The 25,473-nt window shown below is 47.3% G+C and overlaps 1 protein-coding gene across 1 annotated transcript in view; it reads right to left on the bottom strand.

The window, feature by feature from the left end:
- LOC119450906 (protein smoothened-like) overlaps nucleotides 1-25,473 on the bottom strand; it is a 113,780-nt gene that overhangs the window by 36,872 nt on the left and 51,435 nt on the right. The window contains exons 5-7 of the mRNA XM_037714377.2: nucleotides 21,634-21,856; nucleotides 17,455-17,578; nucleotides 10,364-10,456 (exon numbers count right to left, since the gene is read on the bottom strand). Of these exons, the coding sequence (XP_037570305.1) occupies nucleotides 10,364-10,456; nucleotides 17,455-17,578; nucleotides 21,634-21,856 (440 nt within the window). The remainder of the gene's footprint in view (nucleotides 1-10,363; nucleotides 10,457-17,454; nucleotides 17,579-21,633; nucleotides 21,857-25,473) is intronic.

Below are 25,473 nucleotides of genomic sequence, written 5' to 3'. Positions count from 1 at the left end.
ACCACCTTTGGATAGCAAATGCGGATCTCAAAGGCCATACTTTTGCTGGCGGAAACCGAAAATACGTAATAAGTGTCGCCCCCGGCACTTTGGGCGACCAATGCCATCGTCAAACACCCAAGCCAAGCAACATGAAAAGTCAAAATGGCCGCTCGGGCCGGCGCGCTGTGGCAGTTCGCAACGTATGATGCGGGAACGGTTCCACAGTTGCGACGTAACAGCGGGGTTACCAATGCATTGGGTTCTATGGGAGCTGTTCCAGGACCGGCCGAAAACGACTTAACAGCCGGGAAAACGCAGCACCCGGGAACGTAAAAGCGGGGTTCTACTGTATCTAGAATTCGATTTTTCAAATATTCGGTATAATCGGTGAATGGCTGTGGTGGCTATCTCTGTCGGTGCAAAATTCGACCAGACCAACCGAAACCATAAACGCTTTGCAAACAGAGGGAACAAAAGCAGCACATGTGGAAAGCACAGAAGCATGCGTGAAGATCGGGCCGATTAGCCACCGGAAGGCACGCTGATCATATCGGATGTGCGAGTTCAGTGTTCACGCATGCATATTCATGCAGTTCGGAGCTTTCAGCCCACATGCGAGCACACAGACAAACCTGGCAGACGTACTCGTGGCATATACCGGCTAATCGACCGCGGATGCGAACACCACTTTAACGGCCGTCTATCTACCCTGTACGCGTGATCGTGCAACCGATCACTGGCGAGTCACCCGTAGGAAGAGATTGTGACAAAATTTCCATGACGTTTTACGGCGCAATATCACACTGACCAGCAGAAAAATTTTGCCACGGCCACACCATTGGCCAATTGGCCACACTGTCTAGTCCGTTAGACCTAATCGAAGCTGCGTCATCGGGTGTCAACGACTGAAGTTACAATTCCATATCGAATCAACCCAGATCTATTCACAGCGGTTGCACGACCCTCAGAAAGCTGACAAACCACCTCACCAACAAAAGCGAGCATACGGGATGACCGTTGGTCACGGCCGCCATCTTTGTGAAACATGGTACAGCGGCCTCTCATTCCGCACACCATTCGTAGGCGCACAACGATCTCTTCGTAGCTTCGAGCGACCCGTCACATGACTAGCTTTTGATCTACACGGTGGACTAAAAAAATATCACGTGAGTAGCACGCTGACCCCTGGCTGCAGAAACATTTATATGAATGGCAGTTGGACGCGGAAAGAAAAAAAAAGAGGGGAGGGCGGGGGGGGGGGGGTGAGAGGAGGGCACATCATGCAGATTTGCCATCGGCCTCCTGATTTGAGAACTCTTTACAGTCGACACTGACCGTGGTCGACCCCTGTGGCACTGATGACCGCACGGAGCGGTGCCGAGTGAGATGCACATTCCCCGCTTCTGTCTGTTTCACCAATTGGCCTTAACGAGCTGACGATAACCCACAGAAACCACCTGCCATAAAGATGGAAGAACCCTCCCGCTTTCTGGAAAAAACTGGCAAGCAAAGCTTTCTCAGCAGTGGACGCTTGCCATTAAGCATAGTCTGGCCCAATATTAAACTGAAAATCCCATTAGTATTATTGTCACCTTCTTACTTGGAAGCAGGAGGGTTGCGCACAGGCGTTACCCTCGATGGAGGAGAGATACGACTGGCAGGATGAGACGATGGCGCTTTTTGAGTATACGCAACAAGAAAAAGAACACGAACGAGCACACGAGGAGCATGAACGAGTGCGCGAACAGCACAAAAACAAGAAGGAAATTTTAGAATTGAAGCTAAAGTTGGCAGAGATGAACGCCAGATCTCGCGAGGGGTCGATTTCCCCCAGGTTGGCGTCATCCGACTCGACTTCGCCCAGGCCAAAACAGATTTGCCCCAGGAAATTGATGGCTCCGTTTGATGAGCATAGAGATGATTTAGATGCGTTTCGCATCGCGTTGAGAGAAAAGCGGTCGGGCGAGGCTGGGCAAGGAATGAGTGGGCTAGCGCCTTAAGCCAGTGTCTAGTAGGTGCGGCGGCTAGATTAGCGGGACTCGCTGCAGCTAAGAAGGCATACGAAGAAAGGAAACAGTTCCTAGAGAGAGAAATCAAAATGCTACGAGAGAGAGCACAGACATCAAAAATGAAAGAGGATGAAGCAGAAAAAAAGATGGAAAGCAGGCACGTTAGCAAAGAAGAGCAGCCTGACAGTGGAGGAATGCCAGAAGACACAGGCAGATTAGATTGCGCCCGTGACGTCGTAGTGGAGAAGCGCCCCACTGAGGAGCCCTTGAAGCATAGTGACCAAGATGAGCAGATGGCTGGTATACATATAAAGGTTTGCATAAACGAGAAGCAGAAGGTAGTAGAAGAAAAAGTAGCACCACCTCGGGACGACGGAGCATTAGTGATTGAAGCCTGTGTCAGGGATAACCAAGCATCAGAAATGATATGTCAGTCAACCTCTGAGAGCAATGAGAAAGGTGATGGGTTCCCGAGTTGTCTAAAAGGGGCAACTTGTAAGGGTAGGAAGAACTGGAACGGAATGTGTAAGGGTAGGATAAGCATGCACAGGATGTTGAAAGCAAGACAGCGAAAGAAAACGTGTGTGCTGGCTAAGATGGGCTGGTCGATGAGAAAGAAAAAGAAGCTAAAGTTAAGGCAGAGACATCCCAAGCTGCACGAGAAATGTGCTAGAGGAGGAAAGAGAAGGAAGCAGGCTGGACGTAGAGAAGTGTGGGAGCTTAGGAAAAGGAGGAAAAAGTGAACAGGCATAACTGGTAGGCTGCAAAAGAAATACCGTTTAGGAATGGCATGCGGAAGGTTGTAGTGTTCAGAAATGTATATAGAGAGAAAACACTGAAGCAGTACATATGTATAAGGTATTTAGAGTATTGTAAAATATGTGTAGATACTTGTAGATATGTGTAGATATTTATGTAGAAGTGTTGGGACAATGAACTACAGTTCAGTGCAGTGCAGTATGTAGTGAAATGCGAATGGTGCCCGACAGTGCAGTGAAGATGCGGTGGTGACGAGTGAGCCATGAGTGCACAAGAACAAGTATGCAAGTCACTGAAGAAGAGCCAAGTAAGCCACCAGAAATAAGGCCAAGAGTAAGCAGTTTTTTGAAAAAAAAAAAACTCTTGAAGAGGGGGCCTAAGTCACAAGTATTTAGGACAACTTCAATATTTATTCAGCTTCAGGGAAAAAAGCACTTGATTCGATTCGACAGACATTCTGCCGATAAAAACTATTTTCCAGGTCTTCGATTACGAACTGAGCTTTTATCAGTGCTGGCATATTAATTTGGTGTTCCCCTTAATAAGAGGACCATACTACAGTGAAATCTCGATATAAAGAACTTCAGGGACCGCGGCAAATTATTTGTTATTCTGAAAGATCAATATAGTGAAAGCCACAAAATGAACCATTCCATCCATCAACCCATCAGTTTTCACCATATGAGCTATCTACGAAAATGCCGCTGTTGGGTGACGCACGCTGTTGCTATTTTCCATAGATTCCGCTTCCACGCATCCCCGAAGTACCATATACAGTGATGCTACTGCGGACTTATGATTTGGAGCAATTTTTGGAGCATCAGAAATTTCATTTTGGAGCACTTTGGAGCAGGCAATTTGGCATTTTGGAGCAGCTTGGAGCAGCTGATTTTTCACATCCTGAAGTATTTCGAAAAAGCGAGTTGCAATTTACATTCAATTGCTTGAACAATTCTTATGTTTTCACGAGAAACTTCGTAAACATTTCCATCTATTGCAGATCTCGTGGAGAAAAAAACGCACTTGTGTGCATGCGACACACACAGACACAAATTGATGTCATTTCGTATATTGCTAGTTTTCCGAGATGTCATCGGTAATATCCAGAAACAGAAATGATGGACACATTGGCGGCACGCAGTTATTATAACCACGTCATGCTGCGCTTCAAACAACCTACTAGCTGCGTTTCCGGAGTAGATAACGTCCGCCGATGAATCGCCAATTAACCTTGAAGCCGCGAGCCTCGGCAGAAACCGCACTTTGCCGTCGAGCCGCCTTGCAAGGCAAACGCCGCGTCGGCGACGTGCGTGGCGCTGCTAAAGTCACTGGAACCTGGAACTTTGAAAGTACCGCAACCGCTGGAGCGAGCGCAGGCAACACTGCGCAGAAAAGATGAGCAGCTCTTCCTCGGGTTTTCTAGGCTTGCTACAGTGAAGAACAGCACGATGGCTGCCGCAGTGGGCCCTGTGAAATCCACAAACAAAACCGCATTTCGTTTAGCTAGATACGATGTAAATTACAAGTACAGTAGCCGACGGATTTTTCGGACTCCAAAAATTCGGACTTGTTGGATATTTCGGACATTTCATTTCATTTCATTTATTATACCCTCAAGGCCTGTGAAGGCTTTACAGAGGGGAGTGGGTTACACGTAAATTCAAACAGTAAGTATTACAAGAGAAACAAGTAAAACCTAAAAATACAATTTGACAAGTAATTCAGTAGGAATACAATGAACAATGAATAAAAAAAAAGCTATTACAATAAAAAAGACAAGATATACAAGTACATGAAACCGCATTCTAGCAAGTAATGTTGGTTAAGGCATCACGAAACAAGGAATTATCACTGATGGATACAATGTTTGCGGGAAGGTGGTTCCACTCTAGTGACGTCCGAGGTACGAATGACTGGGAAAATGTATTTGTGCTGCAAGAAGGGACGTGAACCTTGTAAGAATGATCGATGCGACGAGATACGTAGTGTGGAATATGAATGAATACATCATGCAGTGTTGTATGGTGAAAAATTTTGTGAAATAATGATAAACGGGAAACTTTACGTCGAGCTGCAAGAGATGGAAGAGAAAGGTTAGTTTTCATGGCTGTTACGCTGGCAGTTCTGTTGTAATTCGAAAGAATAAAACGAGCAGCGTTATTCTGAACTAATTCTAATGCGTTAATTAAGTTTAAGTTATTAGGGTCCCAGACTGATGTAGCGTACTCTAATTTCGGGCGTATTAAGGTTTTATAAAGCAATAATTTCAACGAGTGTGGAGCCTTAAAAAAGTTTCACCTTAAGTAACCAAGAGCGCGGTTAGCATTGTTCACTATATTATTAATGTGGGCTGCCCAGGTAAGGTTGTATGTGATATGAATTCCCAAGTATTTGTACGAAGTTACCTGTTCTAAAGGAAGGTTATTTAAATAGTATACTTGGGAGACGTTTGATGTCCTAGATACATGCATAGCTTTACACTTGTTAACATTTAATTCCATTAGCCATAAACTGCACCAGTTAGATATTATATCAAGGTCGGACTGAAGACGGTTAGTATCACAATCTGCAGTTATTTCTCTAAAGATAACACAATCATCAGCGAAGAGATGAATGGTAGAAGTTACTTGCGAAGGAAGGTCGTTAATATATATTAAGAACAGCAAAGGACCGAGAACCGATCCTTGGGGCACTGCGGAAGCAACAGAACACATCGGTGAATTGCAGCCGTCTATGATGTACCGGAATCCTGCCGGTACATCATAGATGTACCGGCAGGATTCCCATAGAGCTAAGGCATTTTCGCGAGTGATTTTTCGGACGAATCTAGGAGCCAATGTTCAATTTTCCGGACTAAATAGCTTGCTCCGAGCCACGCTACCCGATCTTGGAGGCCGCCATGTTGGATTTTCCGCTGGCTTGGCTTCCAGTGCCCCCCTGTATAGCCTTCAAGATCAGTAGATGCACGCTATCCCCTCGTCTCCTAGGCCATGCACGCTCTTCCTTGGCCGACAAAACGTTCTAAAAAGCTGCACTTGCTTTTTTTTTTTCGGTCCGTACGCTGTGTGCGGGTGAAAGCTTGCGAGGGTCAGCCAGCACGCGAGAGAGGAAGGCGGCACGGGGAGATAGCGGCAGAGACGGTGGGGAGTTGCATTCTGCTCTTGCAGCTGCCGACGGAGCTGCCGCGCAGGCACCGTATCTTGAAAGCGATCTGCTATGTGGCCGAAGTGTGCGATCTGCGATGGGTACAAAGGGCATGCGCCGAGTGCCACTAGCTTCGTATGCGCCGTTTTTTTTTTTTCGACGTTCGCGTTGAAGCGAGAGAATAGACAGCGCGAAGGTCAATATGCCCGCGGTCATCGAGCGAGATGTGTTCATGTAACCTGTGCGCGCGTGACACCGTGCTTATTTAGTTAGTAAGCGCATATTTACAACTTTATACGGCCGATAAAACTAACACCCTTACTTCGTATCGCTGTCTATTAATTGGCTATCGCAATCGATGCTCCGCCTTTTGGGCGAAAGTGCGACATTTTTCTTAAGCCGCTCTAAGCCTCAATTTTTTTTTCTATTGGGGGGGGGGGGGGGGGCGAGTTTTTCGGACTGTTCGGTTTTTCGGACTGCTCGATTTTTCAGTCCCCGCGAAGTCCGGAAAATCGGTCGGCTACTGCACTCGGAAAGTGAAGCATTCAACTGTGCGCCACCCGTTCTATATGCAAAGCGATCCCGATGCTCGTGTGTCACACCAAGATTTTTTTTTTCTTTTTCGGATGACTAGGTATCAAGCGCTGCCACAAAATCGTTTATACGCGTGGATATTGGACAGTTTTAGTTAAACGCACGTAGAGGCTTTGCGTACGTAGAGCTTCTACGTGTAAGCAGTGCGCGTGCGCAGAACGCAGCGGCCGCGCGCTAGTCTCACGGACGTACGTGAGATTCGATTTTTTATGTGCGTTTCTTGCGCACGTAGACAGCTTCACGCAGGGGTTTCGCGAGACCACGAACAAGCGATAGCGTGCTGAGCGCGCGCAGATAGCTTGCATGGAAACACGGCGACTGGATGACTGGTCATCTATTTCATTCCATGTTAACGATGACAGCAGATAACGCTTGCACAACACACTTCCGGGCATTGCGGAGATGATGACCGGCACGCATCAATGCACATCACTGGCTTCACTGAAATACTCATCTTGAATTGAATTGTTCATATTTCCCGATAGATGTAGCTACGTGGTGCGTCGCGTTAAAGTCCCTATATAAGAAAAGTACCGCCATCTACTCTTTCCTCCGCCGCCTCCTCTCCTAAAGCGCTTGCTTTTTTCTTTACTTTTTGCTTGCAAAAGCCAAGTCGGCGGTGGCGCACCTGGAAAGTCCACGTAGAAGCTTTCAGGCCGGGCGCGCGCCGCCGCCGGCGACTGCGGCTGCGCAGAGGACTTTCAACATGGCTCTGAGTCGGAAAAAAAGAAAATATAAAGAAGTGAAAAGCGCGCGCTATCATCGTCCAATCGGAGATACAGGAGAGAGAGAAGCGGCGCTTATCAAAGGATGGCGGTACTTTTCTTATATAGGGACTTTACGTCGCGTACGTGTAGCTATACAAGCGTTTCAGATGGCGTGCACGCATGTAAGGTACGTAGACTGTTCACGTTTGCGTACGTGAAGTCTCCACGTACGTGTAACTAAAACTGTCCATTATCGCTTTCTAACGTGGCTACTGATTTAACCGCGCACGAAATGTTTCATACAGATCTATTTCTACGAAAACAAACGGTCCCTGACTGCACTACAAGAAAAGGGATGCTAAAAGCAGAATTAACCAGGTCATGTTCGTGTTGTTTTAAACAACACACGAGAAAATCTATATTTTAATTTTCAACATTGACAGGTCGATCGATCTTTATTGCAGTGGTTTTCTCACTACACTTTGTTATTTTTTACACAGCCGCCCGTATTCCGTCACTCTTCGAGCCACATTTTGCTCGGTTCTGCATATTTCTGAGCATTTCCTCGCTTTGTTGACTCAAGGCAAACCGCAGTCTTCAAAGGAAATGCGCGAAGAAGCTTTTCCATCAAATTATGGCATTTAGGGAGTTGATGAAATACCTGCAAGGAGCTTCTCAGCTTTGCGATATCAACAAGTTCACCAAGTGGAAGTGACCTTGTCGCTCTTTATCCGGTGCAGCCAGAGATAGCACGGCGCTTGCTGTCGCTCTTTCCGTTTCACTGGTATCGCGAAAAGCGCTTTCCCGGACTCCCGGCAGTTGCTGCACCCGAACGTGCAGCACCCGGGCATTTCCTTTCGTTTTGTTTTAAGTCTACGAAGTTACATATAAACTAAATTATACAAAATGCAAAATCTGACCTCGTTGATGACTCGTACTCGCGGCGTGTGCGAGCGATGTCTGTCTGATTATCTCCTCCGGCGCGGCTTAGATCCGCCATCTATAGTGGAAAGTGATCACCTGACGGCAACTGACCAATCGGCGGAGCGGCGGCTAATTAGAGAAAAGGGCTGCGGTACTTTCCAGGTTCCAGTGACCTTAATTGGGACGTACGCGCTACAGCTTTCTCGTCTCCTGTTTGCAGCTAAGGTTGCAACTAAGGCTCGTCCTATCGTGACGTTGAACGTTTTAATTCCCCGGTGGTGCAATTGGCGATAGACGTCGTCAAATCCGAGACTGTTTGGCGCAGTTAGGCGCAATTTTCGTCGATTGTATCAGGATGGTGCAGTAAATCCCAATTGGCGCACTTTGGCGCAGTTGGCGCAGGAGTGGAATCACTGCATATAGTAAGAATGGTGAATGCAAAAGAGACGCTGACGCCGAGAAATCCACCGACAAAGAGGAAGCTTCGTGTCGCCTACAATGTGCAGTGCTTCTTTTTGTTTGCTTGTTTTTCACCTTCCTTGCTGTAGACAATGCAGCTGTCTCGCTTCAGGCAGACACCTGAACTATACCAAAGCGCAAGCGCGTGTAAACGACACTGTCCTGAAAGTGCTACCATGTGGCATCCCCGCAAGAATGGAGATTACATTTCTCCACATACGTAGCTAGTACGACCACAGAAAGAAGCACAAAAGAAAGAAGAGGCGTGCACAGAAAGAAGGATGAAAGAAGAAAGCAATGCGCCACTGTTGCTAGGCAACACTAGCGACACTTCTGGGCGAAGCGTGCACTTGCAAAACTTGAGGCGTTGTTGCCTCCGCAATAGAACAAAAAAAAGAGTCCCCTCCTCCATTTTTCTCATTCGGCACCGTCCCATAATTTCCAAACCTATGCACCATGGCGTCCGATTCCTGCCCCTTGTTCGTCTGCTAGTCTACTGTTCTAAGGCTGCCATGAAGGATACATGGAAGTCTAAGAATTCCCAGATTTTGGAATAATAATTTGTCGTACTGAGGTGCTGTTAAGATGACATGGAAACTGAATAACGATCGTTATTCCGAAAAGTTCGGTATTCTGAAGCAGCAGTACTGAAATATTTTTACATTGAATCAATAAGCAGTCAGCAGGGGACTTCTGGAAAGTTCATTAATCTGAAAAGTTTGTTACTGTGGTGTTTGAAGTAACGAGGTTTCAGTGTATACATCTCGATTCCTAGATACCTAAGTTACTGATAGCTAGCAAGATTCTGGTTACGTAATGTGAGTCGCCTCCTAAGCATGTGCAGCACCGTGTTTATTTGCATAAAATTTGTAGGCTTAACAGTTTCTTTACATGTTTTTATATTCAAATTGATATTCATCTTTCTTTTGCTTGATTTTATTTGATATTTGATTCGAAATCTACTATTCGGTATTCACACACACTTAACGAATATACTTAAATGTCAAAACTAATTCAGCGTTGTTCCTTAATACATATTAGAGGTTTAGAATTGGGGACCCAAGTGGCTTAGGGGGCCCAAGAAAGTTGCGGGCAGCAAGTGCGCATGCGCAGAACCCAAATCAGTCTTGGGTTCTTGCATTCGCGTTGACCCAAGGCCCAAAAATCGAAAACTAGCGTGGGTCCCTGAGCCGTCTTGGGTCACCCTCGCGGGCCAGAGGAAACTTGCCATGTTCCAGGTGTTTTTCAGCGCTTTTAGAGACAAGAGACTCAGGGCAATGCAAGAAGACGCTACTGAGCTCGGGTAGGCGTCATTTGACCAGACCATCCTTGGCTTAAAAAAGGGCAGAAACAAGTCGTACAAATAATAACATAGTCATTATCTTTATTATGAACTATTCCAAGCCTTTCTTTTTCATAAGAATGCATTCCTTTAGGTTTCACTTGTAAAAAGACTCTTGTTTTTTGCTTTCAAGCACCTTCTATTTTTACCACTGCGGCGTGCCGAGCACACAGCCCAATGCTGCTCTTGTCCCAATTATAAAACTCTGATGCTCCTCCGAGTCCAAGAGCAACCAACGCAATGTGGTTTGGTTCTAAATCTCTCTAATGGTCGTTTACTGTCCCAAGGTGACGCATAGCCTATGCCATCCTGGGACAATGTAGACCACTCGAGGGTCTAAAAAAAAAAATGTGCTCAGTGCACACGTGCACTTTTGCATCCCGTCTCCATCGAAAAATGCCCAGTAATCGAGTCCACATGTAATGAGTGGAATGTGTGCTCACCAATGCGCAGGATCATGCTCTGGATCTTGGCTCGCACCCGATCGTTGATCATGTCACCTGTGCCACCTTTGAGACGGACAAGCTTGTACAGCTCTGCAGGAAGAGGGGGGATGGGGGGGGGGGGGGCAGGAAATGTGGTCAGTGCACTGGAAGAGGTGAGCAGGTGCTGACAATAAGATATCTCACTTCCCTTATCACCACAACTATGCTTTTTTGTTGCATTTGTTTCATGTTTCTACATTTGTGATTTAATAACTGGTACGATATCTGTGACTTTTTTTCTTAATTCAATTCAATTTGATTTTCCTCTGAAAGGAAGGTTTCTGGACTAAAACCCGCTTTATGCATCGCCATTGCCTATGTCATGCCTTGTGTGCAAAACCTGTTTCACAAGCTGTTTCACAGACACAACAAGCTATCCAGAAGGTAGCAGAGAAAAAGGGCTTTCAGAATCAGTTCAGCTTTTATTTCTGCGGCAAAACTGTTATTGGACAGTTTTAGTTGAGCGTCACTTATGCTTTGCTCTGGTCAGATTTCACATGCTGAGGCACTGCAAGGAACTGCATAGATTTCGCATTTGATAAGCATGTCTTGCCGAGACGCGAGTGATGCGCTATCTATTACTTCAGCTGCAAAATGATTGTCGGCTTTGTAACGACTGGTCAGTCGGCTTTGTAAGCAGAGTGTCACAAAAGTCCTATTATTGCTTTAATTTCCCACCTACCCGCCTCCTAAGTACACACGCCTACTTGAGCTTCGCTCCTCTAAGAATGAACCGCGAGTCTATGTGCAGCTTCTCTTCATGTAAACGGTAGCGAATGTGATCCTTGGTACATCTAGAGCATGTGAGCTATGTGCATACGTGACTGTTCTTTGTGTATGATTGAATTGTTCGCCGAAGAAGGTGACCGCTAGCAGAGACTGAACTTCGGTGGAAGCACGCCGTGACTACGTGACGCCGACTTCGTCCGCAGCCATTGTTTTGTGTGTGATTAAATCACCTGGCGGCGAAGGTGCCCCCTCGTGAAGCCTGAACCACGGCAAGAACCTGTGTGAGCCTGTATGCTTCACGTGCGCGTCTGGACGGCTAGAGGTTGATGCCAATGCCTCGAGAGGTTTATAAAACGAGCCGATCCGACACTTCGGCAGTCTGCTCCGGGGACGGTAAAGGAACGCCAAGCAACTCTCGTACAAACAAGCTGTCCAACATCACGTCCCGACACCGAACACTGCCAGCCGCCGTGGAAGCCGGCCACTGACTTGGATGGTCACTTACGAGCCGCATCGGTGTGGACGGACTGTCGACGCGCCCGGCTTACTGTATGTTGCTTTTGATTCTGTGAACTGTGGACTCTAAATACTTTATTTCCTGATTACTGTTTGAAGTTTAGCTTGTACCGAGAGACATATATAATTCATTTGTTCATGTTACAAATGTACATCGTAGAAGTCCTATATTGTTGCAACTGTTCTTTACCATTGCCGCTTTCCTACTTTTATCAGTAACATCTTCACAGCTACTACTTAATTACGCCAGTTTGCATGGTTGTTGAGCCATCACATTAAATTATTGCTCTTTGCTTGTTTGATCTGGCCTCTGCCTCGTTCACGATGGCCATTGGCGAAAGCCAGGTACCAGACTCCACCCCCTTATGCCACTTCTCAGGAGGAGCTAATGCATCGACTCTGAGTTGTGACACAGAGCGAGGGATGCGATCGTCGTTCCATTGCTGGCATGAACATAGTGCACAAGCGCACTAGCTTTCTCACTATGCAGTTGTGTGGAAACTGCTATCCTCTGACGGAGTGGACCATAAACGCTCCCCTAAAACACTCTATTGTTCATGCAATTTTGGTAAACTGAGGCATGCAAGTTGTGGCAAACTGAGGCATGCAAATTGTGGCAAACATTTGTATTGTCTTAGCCCTTTCGCCACGTGATTAGAGGCCCTGTCCGTGATTAGAGGCCCTGAACAGTGCCTTGCAACTTCTCTTACGCTATAGCCAAAATTTCATATGGTGCCTGGCGAGGAGTTTTCTTGTAAGAGTGTTATCAGAATAGCCAACGAGTCATTAGAAACCTTTGAATTATTTCCCTGGTTATGCTAGACAACATATATTGTATTATGCTGAGCTCTTGCAAACATATGCATTAGAAAAGAAGTTTTAGAGTATCCAGAGTACCTATCGGCGGGACGATGTAACTCCAAGTCAGAAAAAGTTTTATTGGTTTTATCTCCCGTTGGTATAGCAAACCGCGCTTCGCGGGAAATCAGAAATGATTAAGTGACGTGCGAAAGTAGGCCACCATGATGAGGGGAGAGCTTGGGGAGAGCTTGGGGAGAGGGCATCACCTCGATGGAGCAGGTAAGGTGCCACGATGCTGCACGCAGACGCTGTTCTCTGGCTGCTTGTATTTCGCGCGCGTTCCTTGTCCACACAAGCTCTCGTCTGCATTCTAACTGAAGTTGTGTCGTGCCGCCGATAGGTATCTGCTGCTGTCACCGGGCCGACGGACGTACCCCGTTGCTACTTTATCTGGTCGATCGCATCTCACATGCAAGCCAAGAAGTACCCCACCTAAAGATCTTACACCGCGGTATGAACCAACAAAAACCTTTATAGAGGCAACAGAATTCTTGGAATGAAGCAATGCTCCAAAAACAATTGCGTTGTGTATGTTCAGTTAGCACCCCTTTTACTGTTAGTACTGTGTTACCTAGTCACTCAATTAATCTTATAGATGACCAGTTATCAGTTTTACACATCATGTGACCTTTCCCTGTCATACTTCTACCTCCTAATAATAAAACACCGATGGTGAAGCGCCACGAAGTTGCAAGGCTGTGGGTTTTTGCTCGTAAACACTGTTCCTCTACTACTCATACTGGCCACCACATACGGTAACACTGTCATGCCATTATGAGAGTACAGGATGACAGTGTATGTAGAATTGAAACTCATGAAAAACTCCATGCAATAGAGTGAAACTACTAAGATACAAAATCTGGGTAGCAAGCTAAAGGAAAAAAAGAATTACTCACTGAACTAGGAAACTGAATTCACAGTAAAGTGGGCGAGTCCACATATGCCAAGCCAAAGCGAGCACTTCCCATGGTGCATACATGATTTCAATGACATCTAGTAGCAAGTTAGTGCAAATGTTTATGTGAGGCAGGAGAGGAGTTAAAAAAAGAGTCAGGAGGATCACTCACATGCACATCATGGGCTGCAATGGGAGAGAATGAAGAAAGAAAAAAGGAGTTAGCCAGAGACCCAACGTCCAGTGAAGGCAGTGGAACAAGAGGGCAAATTGTGATTTGCTGGTGTATGCATTTGCTATGTATGCTATGTGTGTTATGCATCTCATGAACTAGCATCACTCATGTTCAGGTACAAGCATTTCTTCCCAACCATGTAATAACACCAGCAGCAGACTCATAAAACTTTTGTAATAATAAAAAATTAATGTGCAAGTCACTCTGAAGAATACTAAAGTGCAAAGAAGCATTTAAGCAGTTAGAGCAGAAAAAAAAAAAAAAAACTCCCCGATGCAGCAAAATCATGCACAGACTATGTATGACTCTTGATGTTTACATTACACCAAGACAATGTTGATGTTAAGCAACAGGCCCTTTCAAAAAGCCTGCCTGCAATAACAATATGCAAGACTGGGCTAGCTCATATTCAATTTTTAGTTCTTGTGGCACCGAACATTAATAAAAACATGAAATGCAGATGACATACAATACACCCAAGCCTTTCAAGTCAGCACATGGCCATTGAAGAGGTTCTGCAAGACTTTCTAAACATGGTAAGCAAACTGGCATAGTTGCTAGGAAGCCTCTCACTGATGCCCGAGTCAAATGCAAAGGAGCCTAAAATTTAACTGAAAAGGCTGCCTGCTCTTTCCTTCGAATTTCTAAAAGCCTTGTCAAATTTTTGGCTTACAAATACCATGCAAGACACACGATGGTCACTGCCCATATTGCTGTCACAGCCAAGCAGTGCCTCTATCTATCTAGTAGAGGAAGATAAATTTTGTCACTGATAGGCAGTGGAGCCATCCAGTGGCGGAGAGTGACACCATGCCTATACTGTGGCCTCTGAGATCAACCTGACAGCAAAGCTCAGTGCAATGTTGGGTGGAGCGTGCTGGCACTGTTGTCTGCATTGTCATCTTGACATAGCTATCAGTAAAATAGAAACCATGAAAATCAGAACAAGATAACATGTATGACTGCATTTGCCGGCGTGGGCTGTTTCGTTGGTCAGCCTGGGAGAGCGCCGCTGCTTCCCTCTGTGCCGTAGCCGCAGCGTGCAAGGTCAACACGTGACTAGAAAATAGAGGAAGCATAAAGGAGAAAGAAGGGTTCACTGCCATTTTCTACGCGTGGCTACGGTAGCGTGGCTGAGACGTCGGCACGTACATGCAAGTTCTGGCTCAACGCAGAATCGGCGACCTTGCCGTTTGAGAGAGGGTGAAATTTCCGCTGCATTTTTTCTTCTTTTTTTTTTTTTGTTCACGCGCGACATTGAGGGGTCTCGCCTAAGCTTTTACTCTATGGCGGTGCCGGAGCAATGCCGGTCGGAGGCGCCGCCGCGTGATTTGGTTCGAATTACCGAGATTCGACTGTAAATTGAATGCAAACGTTCTAGCCGCATTCCTCGACTGTTGCATACGAGTGGCGGCTCGGTGCACATGTTTTGCACAGGTGCGGGCCTTGAAAATTGTTGCTTTGGTTATAGTGCGGTACCGCTTATAGTGCGAATATTTGCGACTCCGGCGACTTACGTTATAAGTGGTCTACACTGTATGTGGACTGCACTGTACTTGTACTAGTTGTGCCAGACTGTTGTGCCAGACTTTACTGTACTGTACTAGTTGAGTCAGACGCGGTGCAGGGCCTCGCTCCCCGTTTACTATCCCCCTTTTTTCTGTCCATCACCAGCATGCATGCATTTCTTTGGCTGCTTGCTGTTACTTTGTTGTGGCCTCGCTCATCAGTGGAAAGGCTGGTAGTCAAAGGATTTTTTTCTTTTCCTTCTCATTTAGGACGCTGTCAATGGCACATCAATGTGGTCACGGCATATAAATCATAACCTTGAGCAAGATGACTGGTGCTTATGAGAAGGCACAATCAGCCCCTGTGGTGCAACTAAAGGAAGCAAGCATGCAAGCCCTCAGCGTTTCAGCAACATCGCGGCTTAATAACGACGCCCGCTTCATGCTCGTGCGATGATGAGGCGTAAATGCCGTGTCACCCGTGGACGTCTGCTAAAGGCATGACAACTGAGCTCTTCCTCAGTGCAATTTTTGGATTTCGAAGTAAAATTGCCTGGAATTCATTATGATGCAGAAAGCAGCAGCGCCAGTGCCTTAGATGTCTGGAACCTGTTATGCTCAGATGACGGGCTTCAAACATTGAATTAGACTCCGGTGTGGTTCGACATGCCGACGTCCACCACTGTGTGCGAACGTGGCACCAAGGAAGTCAAATTGCTTTTGATGGAGAACGAGCATTCGCGCTTCACGGTGATGCTCGCCTACACTGCTGACGGCAGAAAGCTGCCCCCATATATAATTTTCAAAAGGAATACGCTGCCAAAAGCGGCATTCCTGCGGGACATTGTTGTTCGCACGAACGAAGAAGGCTATAGAGACGAGGCCCTCATGGTCAACTGGATCCAAACAGCCTGGAATCTGCGGCCCAGCGCACTCCTGCGGTGTCCGAGCATGCTCGTCTTGGATGCGTTTCGCGGGCACTTGACCGCAGGTGTGAAGCAGGCACTCCGCGATGGAAGGACGGACCTCGCCGGCATTCCGGGAGGCCTGACTTCAAAACTTCAGCCACCCGATGTTGTGCTCAACAAGCCCATTGAGGACTGTGTTCGTGAACCTTATAATCAGTGGATGGCCGGCAACAACCCAAAGACCCCAACTGACCGGCTGCGCAGGCCGCCCCTCGTTACTGTGGCCACATGGGTGTCGCAGGCTTGGCGCTCACTGCCCGACGATATGGTGTTGTGGGCATTCAAGAAATGTTGCATCAGCAACTCTTTGGATGGCACCGACGACATGTTCTGGGACACAGCCAGTGAGAAGCAGTCGCCTTCGGACGTGAGTTCAGACAGCTCGAACGAATGAGCAGTGATGGCACGGTGAATAAAACGAAGTCTTGTGCCTAATAATTTTTATGTTGACTTTTTTGCTTCAAGGTAAGGGGGTCGACCTATATTCTGCATTATACGGTAACACAGCTGCACGGCAAATCGCACGGAGGAGGGCGCAGTCGTAACTCAGTTGAAATCGCCCGCCGAGTCAAAGCTGCACATGCGCAATCGACTTTCTGCCCAAAATCAGTGAAAAAAAAAGCTCTCCCGTTCTGTAAACAGTATGAAAGTATTAAATGACTCTGGTTGCGGTTTGGTGCAGAGTCAACAAAATGCTTGGCAGTGGCTGTACGGCACTTGGAAAGCAGATTAACCACCTCGCCAGTGAAAGTGAGTGCACATCCTGGTCATACACTTCGATTCCAGAAAACACACGGCTGCTTGGTCTACATGTTTTACGTGTGCAACAGCCTTTGAAAAATGTTGTTTTAGTTAGAGTGTGGTACTGCTCACAGTTTGGAAATTTACGACTCTGGCGACTTACATTATAGGCAGTCTAAGCTTTATGTTTGCCGGTAGTCAAATGACAGCGTTACTGTGTGCCACATGCATTTGAACAGGGAAATCAGTAGGCCCCTAGCCAGTGATTTCTCTTAGGAGAACTCACTGACGACCTTGGAAAGCAATGGAAAATGCAAACGAAACGAAACAAAACGTATTCCTTGCCTGCACCTTACCCATTATGTTTAACTCTGCGTCATTCATAACAGCTTTGACCCTTTACCAATGTTACAATTATAGTTGATTATGTTAATGTTTCATCCTCTGCCACCAAACATGAGGCCACCTTGGACAAGGACATCATCTGCCTTGGAAACAATGTTGCCAGTGTCACACTCTTTCAGAAGAAACACCACAGAAAGCAAAAGCACACCAAGACAACAATAAGCAAACAAGAATGCAACACACACACACACCTCGGATCAGAAAGTAGCTGGCAGCGAAAAAGGCTGTTGTGACAGGGAACAGCACGAGTGCTGATCGTGCATGCGGATTTGCTGCTGTGACAAAACAGATGCCCGACACGGGGTCCCCATCCACCTGCAACAACAATAACGAGACAGCAACAAGAGCACGGGGGTGAACACAGCAGCACACAAGCAAATGTTCAAAGCACTGATGACAGAAAAGGCTGAAATGAAAGAGGGGACGAATAGAGAATGCTGACAGGTCCAGCCCAGCTGTAATACAGTCAAACCTCAATAGAGCACACATACATACTTTCACTTTCATAAGATTTCACGTGACTAGCACTGAAAACGTTAATGAGTGAGTATTTCTGGCACTGTGACAGACAGCATGTGCCAACAATGGCGTCGCTTGTAGATGCCGAAGTGTCTGGTGCTAGTCACACAAAATCTTGCGAGAACATCCCTGAAAGTGACCATACAAATATATGGCACCTTTTTTGCTCATTTGTAACCTACATTTATTTCTGGGAAAAGTCACTTATTTTCTGGCAAATTCAATATTTTGGACTCATGATTATTTGGACATTTAGGCAGTCACCATAGAGTCAGAATTGGCGACTGCATTCTAGTATTTCACATTTTTTTCCCCTTCCTTATTTGTCGACTCGACTTGTTGCACCTTTCTGGGTCTATAATGTACTACTACAGTTAAACCTCGGTATAATAAAGTTGGTAAAATCGGTAATTTGCTTCATCATATCGAAATTTGGTCATGTGGAAATTCAACTTTTTATGCAAATATAAGTACGTACAGTCACCGATGGATTTGTCTTACATGGAAAGGGCCACAATTACTGGGCAATGGGAAAAAGCAAACTTGAATGAGAAAGAACTGGCAGGCTCAATTCCAGTTTATTTCTACGTAAAGCATTCCTGGTGTGATTGGCTCATGAACCATGTGTGTGTATACGAAGTTTGGTTTTCGAGGAATAAACATCAGTATTAAAGAGCACCATGTTATACGAAGAAATTATATTGTTTGCAGTGAATTACAGACAGGCTGGATATTATATACACATATTTACATGCAGTACATCATATACAGTCAACGGGCGACTTTGTGGCTGTCCGATTTTCCGGACTTTCTGCCATGACCGCAGGTCCAAAACAGCATTAATCGAAGCCACCATCGCCGTCATTTAGATTGTCTCGCTGCCTCAAACCGACGCTTTCGCACGCAGATCCCCTGGCAGACGTAGCCACTTCCGCGGCAAAACTATGCCTAGCTACTGCGACGTTCGCTACCAAGCTTATTTTGCTGTTCGGTGCCGTGTTTTTAAAACAATTCGCCGCTGTTAGCAATGGTGCCGACTTCACCTTTGTAAACCTCACCAATGGCTTTGAAGCTTGGAAAGCATGGCGCGTTGCATAATGCCGGTTACCGAAAGTCAGCAGCGCCCCAATGCAGCAGTGTTACGCGGTAAATCATACGCAATGTATTGGGATGAAACATACCACGAGTGAGAAGGGGCAACTGTCACAGGACACGGTACGTATTCCTTAATTATACACGCGTGCATCCGCCGTCTCCTATCACAGTACGAGCACCGATACTCCTAAGTGTGCTGGCAGGCCTTCAGAGCTATTTCGGACATTCCTGTGATGATTTGAGCCCTTGGAGGCAGTAAAAGGCATGCATTAATTTTTTAACAGCGAAGCTGTTCAAGGCAGCCATAATTTGTGGTTCGTATCAAGAAACTGCCACACTGTAGCCATGGCAACCAGGAGGCCGGAGGAGGGCGGCGCGGCACATGTGCATGCGGTTCCTCCTTGCCAGCTCCCTCCCTTCCCGACCCCCAACTCTCTTCTCTCCGCGGCGCGCTGAGCCAGGAGAAAAAAAAAGGCGAAAGCTTGCACTAGGCCACGTAAAGCTCAAGACACAGCGAATATGGCCGACTGATATCGAGCGGCTAGCCTCCGACGCGTTCGGCATCGGCAAGCAACAGCGTTTTTGGCACTGTGCCAACCTTGGTTAGCCTGCCTGCGTTTGTGGCATGCCAGGAACGCTGTCGCTCGTAGGTGCCAACGCATCCAGTGCTAGTCAAGCGAAATGTCGCGAAAGGAAAGGTACCTTCGAAAATGATCGCTCGAGAATACCTTCCTACATGCCTAGTTAAGTTAAACCAAGTTAAGACCTAGCAGCAACCACGTTATACCTAGCAGTAGCAGCCAGTAAGACTTGAGGATCGACAGTTTCCCTGTGCCTAAGCTTTGCACGATCGAGTGCAAGCTTGCCCGTTTTTTTTGGACTGCCCGACTTTTCACACATTTTTGCGGTCCCTAGGAAGTCCGAAAAATCAGATGCTGACTGTATATATATTATTTGTTTAAATTTCCAGTAATGGCTAAAGTGTCGTGTTGCAGTCATGGAGTTTTGAAACATCAGTTTCTTCAAATGCAACTGCGGATCAAAATGCGGCCGGCGTCTCAACGCGCTGGCTTGCACGCGAGAAAGGGTGTTCTATGCCACTTGTCGACGTATGCATCTGGCATAATGGTTTCAATATCAGGCTTGTGTGCTAGAGATGCTGCGTGAGAACCGCGCCATCGCACAACTTTAATAATGTTTATTTAATTATTTATAACACCGTAATTTGTTGAAAATGAGCTTGCAAAGTCACAAAGCCATTTGAAGCCAAAAAGACCAAGTTTAGACAAATCCGTGCACTAAGCATCATTCCCATGCTGGCTGAATCGCCCAGCTCCGGTAGACACTAGCGCCACAGTTCCCTCTAGTAATTATAGTAAGAAACTGTAATACCTGAAACAGTAAACTCGTAAACTAGTTCTTCGCTGCACCATTCCTAGATGGCACCATCCCATTAAACACATCTGGTGTTAAAAGCCAGATACGTACGAAAATGTGCCTGGAACTCACCAACTCATTTTGTTGAATTTGAGAGTTGGCGATACCTTCACATCAATGGTACAAAGCAAAGCCAGTCACACTTGTGTGTACACTCTGCCCCCATGGCTGACAGTGCCGCCCACAGTGGGATGATGCTGTCATGGAAAGTGACGGCAGGGGGGAGCATATGCTTCGTCTGCCTCTCGCTTCAACGAGTCTCCGAAACTCAAGATTACGCAACCTTCAATACAAAAGGCCTGATTACCTCTAAAACAGGGCACCCAGGCTGCGTATGCACTCAGTAGCGCTGACAGCTATGCGCAGCTATGGCCGCATTAGAAAAGGAGATGCGTGCAAACCTGCCTTCCAATCGCCCCCCCCCCCCCCTCTCTCGTGCGCTTGAATGTGTTACCGGGAGCTCACTCCGCTCTTACCCTTTCCCCTTGCTCGCACCAGAAGACAGTGCTAAACAAACCACCCTCTTTCTTGGCTCACCATCCCATGCTCTCACTCGCACACAAAGCATGCAGTACCACATTAGGCGCGGATCTCATCGCACTAGGCCTTTATACCAGTCATGACACTACTCCGCTTCAGTGGTCGCACTTGGTTGCGAGTGATTTGGGAAGTGCATGCGCAAGCAGCCGCTTGTAATTCAAACATTTGACCATCAGCATCCCCGGAAGTTTCCATTTATTGTCTTAGTATTCCCACGGCGGCAGTAAAATTGTTATATTGAAATAGTGTTTACACATACTTCTTTATATTTTTTAGATTCTAAATACATAGTGTCCTATGGAGAAGAAGTTATAAAAAGTTAGATACTAAGTTCATTATATAGCTGAACCCGTTTATAACGAACTTGATTAGTTCTGCAAAAAGTGATCGTTGTATCGGTAGTTGATTACATATGGACTGGCCCTTATAACACTGAAAAATTAACCGCACTGAAGGTGGTGTCAACAGTTTCAATTCGGCAGCACTTTGATCTGAAAACCTTATTTTCAGTGTCATTTTTGTTCCTACTAGCTGCAAATTTCCGTTAGAAATGTCCATCTAAAGGACGAAATGTGGCATCGCATAACTCTTTGAAAACAGCAGCCTGTTCAAATCACCCGTCATTTCAAAACTATTCAGCATTGCTTTTCTTGATTTGGTTCGATATTCGATTTGAAATCTACTATTTGGCACTTGCACACCCCTACTTCAGAGCGCTCGAGAGCAGCCAGTCAAACGTAGCAATCGTTGCGTTATATGCGTATGCGAGAGCCACCCACCAGCCCCAGGGCCATGACGATGATGAAGAGGACGAAGGGGACGCTCCAGGCGACCAGGTGGAAGTAGGCCGCCTTGGCCTGCAGGGGCGAGGAGGAGGGAGACGAGCCCTGCTGCAGCCGGTGCTCCCAGGCATAGGCGAGGAGGACCAGCCAGCAGAGGGATGCCAGAAGGAAGTAGTAGCAGAGGAAGAAGATGGCCACACACGACAGGTTTTCCCCCGAGCTGGGTAACGAGACACATCGCAGGGTATGCGAGGAGGGCACGGCAGGAGGTGACACAACCACTTGCAAACCACTTGTGGCACCAGCAAGACACACACTCCCTCTTTCTTCCCACCCTTGCCTCTGAAAATGACATTCACTGCGACTGTGCTGCTACTTTTCGCCCTTACTGTCCATGTAGGACGAGACAGCCGGCTGCCTGACATCCAAACCTTTCCTATTTTTGTTTCGTCCTCTCTCATACGCTCACCACCACACCTGCAACAAATCCATTGAAGTGATGGTGAAACGAGTATAATCGCGACTGTAGCAGGAACGCCTCTTTCTGTTGTTTTCCAAGTCCGTTGTTTCACTTCATTTCCACCAAGGAGCTAACGGAACAAATATTAGTGCACAGCTACAAATATCGCATGCGACCACATTCTTTCACACTCATGTTCATTATCACCAGTTCTAATGCCTCTTGCCAGTTGGTAAGTTGTGTGCCTGATCAACAGTGCTACAAGAAACCAACTATGCATATTTTCAGTTCACTGCCTTCTGGAATGTTTGTGATCCGAATGGCGACTGAACAGGTCAAATCACATAAACCAACACTAGGGAGTGGAGCATGCCATCAGTACTGCTGTACATCATGCTGGCTCGATTAGTTGACCAACAACTCTCACTATAAAAGGCCATCTGCAACAGTGATGGATACAACACCTTTCTGGATACAACGTAAACAAAACAAATGTGACCTGCCAGCCTAACCCTGTGCAGGTGCAGTCGAGCCCACTCATAAAAATATACAGTAAAACCACATTAATTTGACCTTTGTTAATTTGGAAAATCAGATAATACGGACTTTTCCTCTGCTCACAGCAGGCGTATACGTTACCTAATGGAATCAAACTCTTGTTAATTCGAACGTATTTGGCCACACACCGTTTAATTTGGACAACTCTCTGAACTCGGAGCTCCACAAATGTGTGATGCAAGAAGCAATAACGGCACTAGCGTCCAACGGAAATGAAGCAGTGGAGTCTGCTTCACCACAGTCATCAGCAGGTTTCGGAATTAACAAGGTTTTACTGTACAAGTGGCAAAAAGATTTCATTGTTATAAATTATAATTGTGATTACCCAGTCACACAAAAAAGCAAAGAGGGGGAAGACATGAAAACATTTTAATTAGACAGAAAGAAGTACAGTCGAACCCACTTGCCCATTAACGGTTTTAAGAATATATCACCATGCACCATGCAGTCGACTTGGGTTTTCTAGGGGTGCAAGAGAGACAGGAGAGAGGTGCGCAACATGTGCTGCGGCTAAGGTGCAGCAGCTTGCTTTTCTTGTTTCTTTTCTAGGATGCTGCGTTCCTTTTTCCTTCGACGCAGACGCCCAGTCGCCAGATTTAAATGTTATAGCCAGCAATGCGGCATGGGAACATTGTAGTAAGCAATTTAACCATACAACATACACAAACGTTCACAGTGCTGCGGCTGCTCATGGTTACCTCAATATAACGAAGTCGTACTTGCAGCAAGACCATTGTTAAATCAGAATCATTGTTAAATCAGGTGGGCTTGGTGACTGTGCCACTGCACGAATCACTATAGATTGTCTACTACGTCGTTGTGCATCTGCTGCTGCCTGCGCTTGCGCATGCAGCATCGCCAACACTATCGGAATGCGGCCTCACCTGTCCTGGAAGCTACGGGGGCACTGTCCAGCTCCTACCTGTCGGCAAGCTGCAGTTCCTGCCTAAGCCACATGAGGGATGCTGGACAGCAGAACTCTGCCAAGCATGGGCGGCCGCATCATCGTCGACAGCAACGAGTCTACCAGCCATAAAAGAACAAGCACCCTCGGCGCAACCCTGTGGGCTTGGTGACTGTGCCACTGCACGGATCACTAATTAGTTCGCTCTCGCTATGCAGATTGTCTACTACGTCGTTGTCCATCTGCTGCTGCCTGCGCTTGCGCATGCAGCATCGCCAACACTATCGGAATGCGGCCTCACCTGTCCTGGAAGCTACGGGGGCACTGTCCAGCTCCTACCTGTCGGCAAGCTGCAGTTCCTGCCTAAGCCACATGAGGGATGCTGGACAGCAGAACTCTGCCAAGCATGGGCGGCCGCATCATCGTCGACAGCAACGAGTCTACCAGCCATAAAAGAACAAGCACCCTCGGCGCAACCCTGTGGGCTTGGTGACTGTGCCACTGCACGGATCACTAATTAGTTCGCTCTCGCCATGCAGATTGTCTACTACGTCGTTGTGCATCTGCTGCTGCCTGCGCTTGCGCATGCAGCATCGCCAACACTATCGGAATGCGGCCTCACCTGTCCTGGAAGCTACGGGGGCACTGTCCAGCTCCTACCTGTCGGCAAGCTGCAGTTCCTGCCTAAGCCACATGAGGGATGCTGGACAGCAGAACTCTGCCAAGCATGGGCGGCCGCATCATCGTCGACAGCAACGAGTCTACCAGCCATAAAAGAACAAGCACCCTCGGCGCAACCCTGTGGGCTTGGTGACTGTGCCACTGCACGGATCACTAATTAGTTCGCTCTCGCTATGCAGATTGTCTACTACGTCGTTGTCCATCTGCTGCTGCCTGCGCTTGCGCATGCAGCATCGCCAACACTATCGGAATGCGGCCTCACCTGTCCTGGCTACGGGGGCACTGTCCAGCTCCTACCTGTCGGCAAGCTGCAGTTCCTGCCTAAGCCACATGAGGGATGCTGGACAGCAGAACTCTGCCAAGCATGGGCGGCCGCATCATCGTCGACAGCAACGAGTCTACCAGCCATAAAAGAACAAGCACCCTCGGCGCAACCCTGTGGGCTTGGTGACTGTGCCACTGCACGAATCACTAATCAGTTCGCTCTCGCTATGCAGATTGTCTACTACGTCGTTGTGCATCTGCTGCTGCCTGCGCTTGCGCATGCAGCATCGCCAACACTATCGGAATGCGGCCTCACCTGTCCTGGAAGCTACGGGGGCACTGTCCAGCTCCTACCTGTCGGCAAGCTGCAGTTCCTGCCTAAGCCACATGAGGGATGCTGGACAGCAGAACTCTGCCAAGCATGGGCGGCCGCATCATCGTCGACAGCAACGAGTCTACCAGCCATAAAAGAACAAGCACCCTCGGCGCAACCCTGTGGGCTTGGTGACTGTGCCACTGCACGGATCACTAATTAGTTCGCTCTCGCTATGCAGATTGTCTACTACGTCGTTGTCCATCTGCTGCTGCCTGCGCATGCAGCATCGCCAACACTATCGGAATGCGGCCTCACCTGTCCTGGAAGCTACGGGGGCACTGTCCGGCTCCTACCTGTCGGCAAGCTGCAGTTCCTGCCTAAGCCACATGAGGGATGCTGGACAGCAGAACTCTGCCAAGCATGGGCGGCCGCATCATCGTCGACAGCAACGAGTCTACCAGCCATAAAAGAACAAGCACCCTCGGCGCAACCCTGTGGGCTTGGTGACTGTGCCACTGCACGGATCACTAATCAGTTCGCTCTCGCTATGCAGGTTGGTGAACCTTATGTCATGTTTGCGAAAAAGACTAGCAATTATTGTCTGGTACAGCTGCCGAGCCCACGGTACTGTGTTACTATTGTTATGGAATGTGT

Source organism: Dermacentor silvarum, chromosome 4, assembly GCF_013339745.2.
Source record: "Dermacentor silvarum isolate Dsil-2018 chromosome 4, BIME_Dsil_1.4, whole genome shotgun sequence".
In the NCBI taxonomy this organism is placed as follows: domain Eukaryota; kingdom Metazoa; phylum Arthropoda; class Arachnida; order Ixodida; family Ixodidae; genus Dermacentor; species Dermacentor silvarum.
The sequence above is the reverse complement of the archived record's forward strand: the minus strand, read 5'-3'. Positions and strand labels throughout refer to the sequence as shown.